The 10,611-nt window shown below is 56.9% G+C and overlaps 1 protein-coding gene across 1 annotated transcript; it reads right to left on the reverse strand.

Annotated features, from left to right (window-relative positions):
- Positions 1-237: 237 nt before the first annotated feature.
- HBEGF (heparin binding EGF like growth factor) lies at positions 238-7,939 on the reverse strand. The gene is made up of 6 exons (XM_015876383.2): positions 7,805-7,939; positions 7,527-7,715; positions 5,380-5,557; positions 3,156-3,311; positions 2,953-3,045; positions 238-743 (listed from the first exon to the last, which is right to left on the reverse strand). The coding sequence occupies exons 1-5, from the start codon at positions 7,845-7,847 to the stop codon at positions 2,973-2,975; spliced, it is 639 nt and encodes a 212-aa protein (XP_015731869.1). The 5' UTR covers positions 7,848-7,939; the 3' UTR covers positions 238-743; positions 2,953-2,972.
- Positions 7,940-10,611: the final 2,672 nt, after the last annotated feature.

Here is a 10,611-nt window from a genome sequence, read left to right on the forward strand (position 1 = left end):
CAGGTTCCAGGGCAAGGAGCAGGGCAGACCACACCCCAGCTCCCCATAACCCTCCCCCCTCCAGGGAGTACCCCAGCAGGATTATCCCTGCTGCACCCCAAGGCCAGCAGGCTTGAGATCTGTGCCGCTGCTCCACAGATGCTCCTGGGTAGTTTTAGTACCCCACCATAAAGGGCAAGTTGTTATCTGTACCCTTTGGAGACCTGACCCACATCTCTTAAATCAACAACTCACGTGTTTGTTACAAAGTTATTTATTAGAATATTACATTGCACTTAAAAAATAAAGGAGGTCTGACCCACACAAGGGTCATCTTGAGTTACACAAAGGGTACAGAGGCAGACCTCCAATAAATATAAATACTATGTACAATTTATCTAAAATAAATATATAATTTAAAAGGAACATTCTCTTGTTAAATAGCTGTTACCCTCCCACCCCTCCTGTGCCCACGGAAGCCTCGAGCCTGCTCTCCCAGCCTTTCACAGTTCGTCCCCTTGCATACACTGCAGGGGCTGCCCCAAGCTGCTGGAGAGTCCCATGCAGCCGGCTTGGCTCAGAGCCTGCACGAGAGCATCGCTCCCAGCCCCCTCCATCTGGAGGCCACCAAAGCTCCCTCCAGAGGCACAGCTGCCAGGTAAACCCTGATGCAGCCTCATCCTGCTGCACTTCAGGGTCCCAGGGACAGTGCTGGCTCCATGGCTCACATCTTCCAGGAGGTAGAACTGCATCAGTGCCGAGCCCTGAAACAGAGGATCAAGGGAATGGTAAGAGCCTGGCTATGCAGCTAGTGCATCGTCTAAAAAGTAGGATTTGGAGCAGAGCTGAGGCAGGCTGGCAGCACCCCAGCACCCAGTGACCGCTGCTGGGAGGAGCACACCCAGCCACAGTGATGGAGAAACAGCATGGGGCACTCCCATGCCCAGCTGCAAGGCGTTACGTTGCAGTAAGTAATGAGCAAAGAACAAGTGGGAGGGAAAAGGAAGCTTTTTATATATGTATATAAATAGAGGAAATATCTAAGGAGGGGAAATGACTCAGTAGATCAGACAGAGGGTACAGAACAAATTGCGGAGGAGACAGTGGGGAGGGCAGGGAAAGCAGTTTCACTGCTGCCAAATGTCACCAAACTATGCAGCAACAGGCCCAAGGAAGGACGTAAAGAAGGTGGCAATAGAATCATAGAATCCTTAGAGTTGGAAGGAACTTCTGAAGGCCACCTGGTCCAGCTGCCCTGCAATGCACAGGGACATCTTGTGGCCTTCTATGATGGAGTGACGGCGTTGGTGGATGAAGGGAAGGCGACCGATGTCATTTACCTGGACCTGAGCAAGGCCTTTGACATGGTCCCCCATCACATCCTCATCTCCAAATTGGAGGGAGGTGGATTTGATGGGTGGACAACTAGATGGATAATGCAATGGTTGCAAAGGCCGCAGACAGAGGGTGGTGGTCAATGGCTCTATGTCCAGGTGGAGGCCGGTAACGACGGCGTCGCCTCAAAGGGTCTGTCTTGGACCGGTGCTTCTTTAACATCTTTATTAATGACATTGATGAGGGATGGAGTGCCACCCTTAAGCAAGTTTGCTGATGACACAAGCTGAGTGGTGCAGTTGATACGGTGGAGGGCCAGATGCAAATTCAGAGGGACTTGACAGGTCTGGAAAGCGGGCTCGGTGAACATAAATGAGGTCAACACGCAAAAGTGCAAGGTTTTTGCACTTGGGCGGAAGAACCAGGCAGCCTTAAGGCTGGGAGGAGTTGTCCTTGAGAGCAGCTCAGGCTGAAAAAGAACTAGGGGTCCTGATAGATGAGAAACTTAACATGAGCCAGGCAGTGCGCTCTGGCAGCCCAGAAAGCAATGGGATCCTGGGCCTTCTTTATTCTTAGGAGAGGGGTGGTCAGCAGGGGATAGGGAGGTGATTGTCCTCTCTACTCGCTCTTGTGAGGCCCCATCTGGAGTACTGTGTCCAGGTGTGGAGCCCTCAGTACAAAAAAAGATATGAGATTTGGAAAAGGTTCCCAGAGGAGGGCCACAAAGATGACAGGGGGCTGGAGCACCTCCCCTATGGGAGGAAGGCTGAGGAGTTTGGGTTTGTTCGCCTGGAGAAAGAGAAGGTTGCGGGTGACTCATTGCAGCCTTTCAGTACCTGAAGGGACTTACCTCCAGGAGGGGAGTAAAACTCTTCGAAAGGGCTGATAATAGAGGACTAGGGAAATGGTTTTAAGTGAAGGAAGGCGAATGATTTAGGTTGGATGTTAGGGGTAAGTTTTACTAGAAGGGTGGTTAGGTCTGGAACAGGTGCCCAGTGACGTTGTGGGATGCCCGTCCTTTTGGAGGTGTTCAACGACTCAGGTGGACGGGGCCTGGGCAACCTGAATCTAGTAAACTGTCGTAGTTTGGTGGCCCTGCTAGGCAGGGGGGTTGGAACTACATGATCCTTGAGGTCCCTTCCAACCCGGGTAATTCTGTGATTCTGTGATTCTGTGACATCCACAGCTCCATCACGTTGCCCAGCGCCTGATCCAGCCTCACCTTGAAAGTCTCCATGGACAGGGCATCAACCATGTAACTGAGCAACCTGCTCCAGTGCCTCACCACCCTCACTGTAAAATACTTTTTCCTTGTATCTAACCTATATCTCCCCTCCCTGAACTTGAAGCCATTTTCCCTTGTTCTGTCATCACGGACACTGCTAAAGAGACTGTCCCCTTCTTTACTGTAACTCCATTTTAGATAATGGGGGGTCAGGAATATCAAAGGAAATGAGTGTGAATGGGAAGCAAAGGTGGCTGGGCCCAAGCAAGACAGCCTGGGCTCTCAGGCCACCACACACATCCAGCTCATGCCTCGCTCTGGCACAGGATCACACAATAGCCCCAGCCAGCCAAACAAGCAGAGCCAACACCATGCAGCAGTACCCCATAGCCCCACACCCAGCAAGGGCTCACCTTGCCAGCACCTGGCATCCTCAGTGATTCACAGTGATGCCCAGCTTTATTTTTTCTTCATTTTCTACATCGTAGACACCCCTCTTGTGACACCTGTGAGGCCAAGAAGAGATGCTCAGAGCACAGAGCAGCCATCCCCAACTGCTCCCACATGCAGCCTTCCAGGGGACACGGCTCCAGCAGCACAGCCCCATTCCACCCACCTGAACATCAGCAAGGCTGTGATGATGATTAGGCACAGCGAGGACAGGACCACGGCAACAACAGCAAGTGCTGTGGTGTGATCATACGTGCTCAGGGGATGTTCTACAGGCAGCAAGAGGCCATGACATCGCTCTCCGTGATATCCTGGCTGGCATCTGGGGGAAAAGAACAAATTTTAAGGATGATGGTGGCCGAGCAGTGGGATGTTGTGTCCCTTACACCTACACACAAAGAAAGCTGCCTCTGCTCAGCCCTGGCCAGCAGCCCTGCCCATTACCCACAGACCCTACCCTGAGCTTTCAGGTCTGGTGGTACCACTGCCTCCTGATACTGGAAATTCTGCTTCCTCTGCATCCATATCCCAAGCATCACATGAAGACTCCCAGAAAGGCCAGTTTAAGTTTCAGGGGAACAGACAGCAGGGACACAGGAGAGCCCAGCAGGCTGCCATGAGCAGGTTCCTGGGGCATGCAGCAGTGGGCTGTGTTGACCTGGGACACTCGCCCTGTCCCAGTTTCTGTGACAGTTTTTCTCCCTTGCTGTGGGGCCCTTCTCTCACCCTTCAGTGTGAGGCAGGCTGCTGCTTGTGGGAGAGGAAGGCCTAAGGCTCAGTGTTTTGCTTGGGGCAGGGTTTCCCCTGCTCTTAGCCAACAGGCAGGTGGGAGGTTACTCACATACCAGAAATAATGATGCTCGTCAGAGCTGTGGGGCAGCCACCCAAGCCCTCCCTGTGAGCTAAGGCATGCCAGCGTGACCAGCTGGATGCACTCAGCACCACCAACACTGTGCAGAGCCAAGCAGAAACATCAGCCCCTCCCTACATCCAGCTCTGCTGCCTGGGGCACAACATCAGGGCCACTCTAACACCACTGCATGCCAACAATTCCACCCATGCAGAAGAGCTGGGCACTGTGCCCCAGCACCCAACCTGGCAGCACCCAGCCCCAGCCATAGGATCTGTCAGAGGGAACAAATGTTGAGAAGACCACGAGACAGAGTTAGCACAACTGGAGCCAGCTGTGAGCTGTGTGCTCCAGCCACCAAGAGCAGTGGCCAGGCAAGCAGCCATAATCTGACACCAGTCACAGACACGAGGCCTCGTTACAGAAGGAATGGGGCTGTTTTCCCTAAGGACAACCCAGAGGTGGGCTGATGCCAGCACCAAGGATGGAATACCCCAACATCTGCATGTACCCAGATGTCCCCCTTTGGCCTCTGGAACCGAGGGAACACCTGCTAGGAAGGGGATGTGTCTGTCCCAGCCCTATGTGTGCTGGTGCTGCCACCAGCCTCACAGCGGGACACGAGTCCCAGCTGATCCTGGAGAAGTCTCAAGAGCCCTGTTGAAGAGCCCAGCAACTTTGTGACGTTCTCCAGGTACAGAAATCTAAGCAGTTCACAGAGCTGTGCAGGCCCTGATCCCTACAAACCATCAGGAGTGAGAGCTTCTGGGCACTGTAAGCCCGGGAGCTATTATCTTCCCTGGGCTCTGGGCTGGGTGGCTCAGGGGATTGATAGCAAAGAACAAAGCCTCTTACATCCACCAGCTCAACCTCTGCCCACGTCAGCAGGGATCAGGCACACACCCTTGGTCACTTCTTGAGGCAGCAGTACTGGGTCCAGGTGCCCAAGCAGTGAGCAAACTATTCCTCCTCTCTGCTTGTCTCCTCCAATTCCTGCTCTCTACCTGCATCCATAGAGGGTGTGAGAGGGAATGCAGAGACCATTGCACAGACACAGTCCCACCCCTCAGGGCCAGAGGACTACTAGCACACAGCTTTGTCAGAGTGTCCCCCAAGAAGCTGTCTCCATCCTGCCTGCTCACGTGCACAGTGAGCTCTCTGGACCCAACTACAGCTGAAGGAAAGTCAGCTCTGCCAGCACCTTGGCCCCACAGCAATTTCACCTCCTCCAAACTCCACAGCTGCTGCCAAGCTCAGGAGGAGCTCACAAACTGACACCCTGCAGGCAGGGGGTGCCGGAGCCTCTGCCCTAAGGCCAGATGGGTTTTGGCAAAAGCCAAGTTTGCTCGAAGGAGCAAATCCTGGCTGAAGTTTCTCAGTGCTCTTCCAGCGGCAGTGTGCAGAGAGGACACTGAGTCAGAGCGATCTGTGCACGAATGGGGAACAAGCACTAAAAATATCCCCTATGCTCTTCCTTTGCACTGCCTGGAGAATTCAAGGAACAATGACAAGGCTTTCCCGGCATGCGGCACTCACTCACATGCAGGATGGAGCACCCAGCTCTCTGATGTACTTGCATTCACCATGAATGCAGAAATCCTTGTACTTCCGCAGACACGGGTCTCTCTTCTTCCCCAAGCCTTTTCCTTTTCTTCTTTTATTCCCATTCCCCTTCTTCTTGGGAGTGACTGGGCCTTGAGGCTTTGACAAGAAAGCAACTGAAAAACAAATTCAAAAGGAGAGAACATTTATCACCTCAATTTGCCATTTAAAGGCAAGGCAAAGCAGCACAGCCCCGGTGGCTGCAGCCAACTCAACCCTGGCATTTGCGCAGCCCTTTGTTGTCTGCCCCCAAGCAGACGTTTTTCCATCTTCCCAGATTTTCACAAATATCATGGCCTTTCTGATTCATACAAGTAATTCTAAAGGAAATAAAGGAGCGAGTAATCAAGAAACTGGGCAAAAAACAGAGCTTTATGCATCTCAAATGTTGCCATTATGCCCACCAGTTTCCACTGAACACAAAACAAAATTGCTAATTGTGCTTTTATCTGGCTTTTATTTCCCCAGTCTTTTGTAAGAGTCCATTCATGGCCCTGAGGGATGCTCCTTCCTGTGGTTACAAGAATGCTTGCACACAGGACAAGAGCAGGATTAAAAGGGCAAACCCAGGTCAATTTTTGGTTTTGCAAAACCAAGCAGATGGTAAAGGAAGCATTCCCATGAATTGCAGAGGGATTCTTTAATTGCAGGACATAAGCTGGTGGGGTTTGGTCCAAGGCCAGCTCCCGGACAGGCTGGTGGGAACTGGAGCACCAAGTTCCTTGCACGCTCCCTACAGACACGGAACAAAACCAGCAACATACTAGAATAACTTACGATAAGCAGGTGCCAGAAGTAAGCCCTTCTTCCACTCAGCCTCGCAGGGTGCCGATAGCAGAGGGCACTCACTGCTTAGATAGGGACTGCTCAGCTCTCCCTGAGCACAGTGCTCAGTAACTGCAGTAACACTGTGGGAACAGGAGCTGAGCAAGGCACCAGCTGAGGAGGGGACACTGGGGAACAGGCAGCACATCAAACCCGGCTAGTTCCAAACTCCTGCCCAGCAGCTCCCTCACAAAGCGAGCCCTCAGCAAGCTCCTCCCTGCCACGCGTGAGCCTCTCGTGCTGCACAACTCCATCTGCAAGTCTAGGAAGTCGTTGCGCAACTTCAACCTCCTTCAAGGATGAAGAAGGAAACCGATACACCAGTAAACTGGGGCTTGGAGAAACCCCCCGAGCACAAATGACGTACGAGGCTACAGGCGGCTCTCTTAGGGCAAGGGTTGTCCTCTCACCCCCAGGCACCCCACTGAGAACCTCTGCTGTCATCAACCCACATCCCACGGCTCTGCCCCGTGTTGAAAGTCAGAAGTGGGAAAACTGCCCTGGCCCAAGCAGGTAGGGGGATAGATACCAACAGCATCCTTCGTGCTTTGGATCCTGGGGGGCCGCAGCAAGGGAAAGGAAGGAGACTTCAACACTGGACAGACTTATTTGTCCTTAGCTCCGTTTGAGGCACTGAGGGAGCTTGCACTCGGCGGTAGTGGGCAAAGAGCAGACGAGGAGGGAGCAGGGTGGAGGGATGCGAGGGGGACTCCCGAGGGGCCGAGCACCTCCGCCAGGTGCCGGGTGACCGAGAGCAGGGCCGGGCAGACACGGGTCCCCCGTCCCCACGCAGCCCCCGGGACGCCCCCCATCCTCCGTCCAGGGCAGAGGAGCCGAACGCCGCCGCGCGGAGCGCTCTACAGCCGGGCGGCGCCACCGGCACCTCGGCCGAGACTCCGCGCTGACGAACCCGAGGCATAAAAAGCAGCCGCGTGTGGGCGGCGGTGAGTCACGGCGATCCCCCCCCACCGGTAGGGTCGCGCTCGGGAAAGCGGCTCCGGCCCGCCATGGACCCGGGGCCGCCCCAGCACGGCTCTCCCCTCTCCAGCCGAACTCGGGCTGTCGCTCGTTTCACCCGCGAGCGCTCGAGACCTTCGGCGCGGAGCAAAAGGGGCCGGAGCCCGACGCGCAGCCCCGAGCGTCCCCCGGAGCTGCTCCCCGCTCCGGCCGAGACCCGCCGCCGCACCCCAGCCCCGCCGGCTGCTCCGCTGGGACCCCCGGGTTTCCCCCAAACCAAAGTCCCCCCCCGCCCACACGTACCTCTGGGCAGATCGCTCAGCGCGTCCCCCGAGGCCGCTCCGCCGCCCTCCTTCTCCGCGATAGTCCCCAGCAGCGGGGCCGTGGCCGGGACCGACGCCGCTCCGGCGCCCTCATGGAGCAGCACCTCGTTGTGTAGCGCTTCGCCGTGCGGACCGTCGCGGCCGAACCCTCCGACTGCCGCCGAACACACTGCGGAGAACGAGGCGCGGTGAGGTGGGATGGGATGAGACCGAACGCACCGCACCCCGTGCCCGCACCCCGGACCCCCAGCTCCGCACCTGCCGCCAGCAGCGCGTGGATCAGCACCGCCCGCCCATCCATGACCGGGCGCAGCGTCCCGGCAGCCGCTCGACTCAGCTCCGCTCCGCAGCGACTCTTCACCCGCACGGCCCCGCCGAGGGTAGAAAGGGGCTGGGCGGGGCTGGGGGCCGGCCCTCGCCAGGAAGGGCTTCCCCGGGGCTCCGCGGGGCCGCCTCCGTCGGGGCGCGTTCGCTGCTTTGCGAGGAGCCGCAGGATGCTCTTTGGAGCCTAATGCTACCGTGAAAAGTGGGCTGGAGAGGAGCGAGGCTCCCCTAAGCACCACCCGAGAGGTGTTGGAAACAGAATACAATGGCTCGGAGCTGATACCTCCTCACTGGCACTGGTACTGAGGCTGAAACCATCAGAGCACTAGCGATAGGACGAGAGGTGACGGCCTGGTATCACACCAGAGAACGTTCAGGTTGGATATTAGGAAACATTTATTTGCAGAAGATGTGGTGATGCACTGGCACAGGCTGCCCGGGGAGGTGGAGCAGTCACCATCCCTGGAGGAATTCCGGAGACGTGGAGATACAGCACCGAGGGACGTGGTCAGTGGGCATGGGGGGGACTGGCCTGTGGTTGAGCTCAGTGATCTTAGTGGCCTTTTCCAACCTTCATGATTCTGTGGTTCAGCTGTGTGTCTCTTTTCCCTGTCACCAAGCAATGCTGACGGGAGGCAGCTCAGTGCGGCAGCCTGCAGAGGTAGTGGAGGTCCTTTTTGTCAGAGGACATAACTACAGAGTATGCAAAGGGCCATGGAGAGGCTGAAGGGGCTGGAGCACCTCTCCTATGGGACAGGCTGAGGGAGCTCTAGTGTTCAGCTCAGAGGAGGCCCAGGGGTGACCTTATCAGTGCCCACAAATACTTGAAGGGAGAACATGTAGAGCACAGAGCCAGACTCCTCTCAGTATGCCCAGTGCCTGAACAGGAGCCGAAGAGCACACGCTGCAACACAGGCAGTTGCCTCTGAACATCCAGCCACACTGTTGTTCCAGCAGTGGCAGAGTGCTGGCACAGCGACCGGAGATGCTGTGGTGTCTCCTGGGAGATTTCTGAAGCTGAATGGATGCAGTGCTGGACACCCTGCTCCGGATAACTCTGCTGGGGCATGACTGGGCCAGATGGGCCCAGAGGTCCCCACCAGCCTCAGCCCCCTGTGACTCCATGATAAGTCCTGGAGCCACCACTGTGCTTGGATTGTGAGGCCATTAACCAGGTGGACTTGTGGCTTCCCCAAAGAATGTGGCACATCAGCAGGTTGCCCTGGCTACTGGCCCCATTGCTCCAGCAGTCTGTGTCCTCTACCACCCTGGGAACCACTTTGGGTTGTGTTGTGTTTGGCATAATTTTCATCCCAGGTGACAGACCAGAAAATACTGGTGATGCCAAACACTGGGCAAGGGCAGTGGCTAGGCACCATTCCAGGTTACATTTAGCATGGCCGCCTGCCCTGCATTGTTCCTGGTGGCAGCTTAAATTCCCAGGCCCAAAACCCCGATGCCAGTTTCGGTTCCGCACAGCACAGCAGCAGCATAATTAAACATTCCTGTGATTGTTGTTGTTGTCTCCAAGGAATACTGCCGGATTTGGTAACCCCCTGGCTCACACCCTCAGCTTTGCTCAGACCTGACTTTTGCAATTGTTTGCTGGATGGCTTTTCCTTCCGGCTCCTCCAGGCATCATCAGCCTTTAAGAATTTGGCACAAAGGCAGCACAGGCAAAGTGAGTGTGTCACCACATGGCAGCTCCTGCCCCGCTGACCTGCACAGTTCCAGTGCCTTGCAGTACCCCACAAATCCCCCCCCCCCCCCCCCAGTCATGTCCCTTCCTCGGGAAGGGATTTTCTCTCCTGCCCATTTCCTGCCACCAGAATCCTCTAGGACAACCTTGTGCAGCTGAGGCGCATCTGCATTTCCTGGCAGGGTGCAAAGGCAGCACCGAGGTCAGCAGAGGCGCCGCTGTGCCCTGGAAGTGGCTTTTGCTCCAGGTGGCCCACGCAGCCCAATGGGGCACGTGCTGGGCCCGGCAGTGCTCGCAGGTGCTATTCCGGGTGCAGCTGCCAGCAGCCCCCCCGCCAGGCGGCCCCACAGCCCTGCAGGCAGCTGCACCCTGCCCGGCTGTGCACCCCGGCACACTCCTTAGGAAAACGCCGTTATCGCAGAGCAAACAGAGCGGCTGTACGCAGAGCGCAGCTGGGGCGGCAAAGGCTCCTGGACGATTCGGGTGACCGAGTCCAGCCCCGAGGGCAGCGCTCACTCCCTGAGACGTGGCAGCCGAGCCGCGGCAGGCGGAGAAAAGGGAGAAAAGGGCCAAAACTAAACCAAGGGCAAAGTGGGAGCGGATAGACGGGGCGGCACGCAGCAGGCGGGTGGGATGGCTGGACGGGGAGCCCGGCGGAGCGGGGCGCGCAGCGGCGATCCGAGTGGGTGACGGCCACCGCCGGGTCAGCCGTGCCCAGCCCCAGCCCCTGCCGCGCCCGGGAGCGCCCTGCGAAACCTGCTGGCAGCCGATTCCCCCCGGGCTCCCTCCTGCGGCCTCCCGAGGCCATCGCAGCCTTCAGCTCCGCCTGACTCCTCTCGGCAGCTCCGGGGCACGGCCCCAGCGCCGAGGGTACAGAGATGTCCGTGCCAGCTGTAGCCCCGTTCTCTGTCCTTGTGGCAGGAAGGATCCTGGTGGGGTGCCCCCATTCAGCTGCTGAGGGCTGGGAGGAGCAGTGGGATGCAGGCACAGAGCAGGGCAGGCACGTGGGGCAGATCTGGCTGTAGTCTTGGGATAAACAGGG

This window comes from Coturnix japonica, chromosome 13 (assembly GCF_001577835.2).
Source record: "Coturnix japonica isolate 7356 chromosome 13, Coturnix japonica 2.1, whole genome shotgun sequence".
In the NCBI taxonomy this organism is placed as follows: Eukaryota; Metazoa; Chordata; class Aves; order Galliformes; family Phasianidae; genus Coturnix; species Coturnix japonica.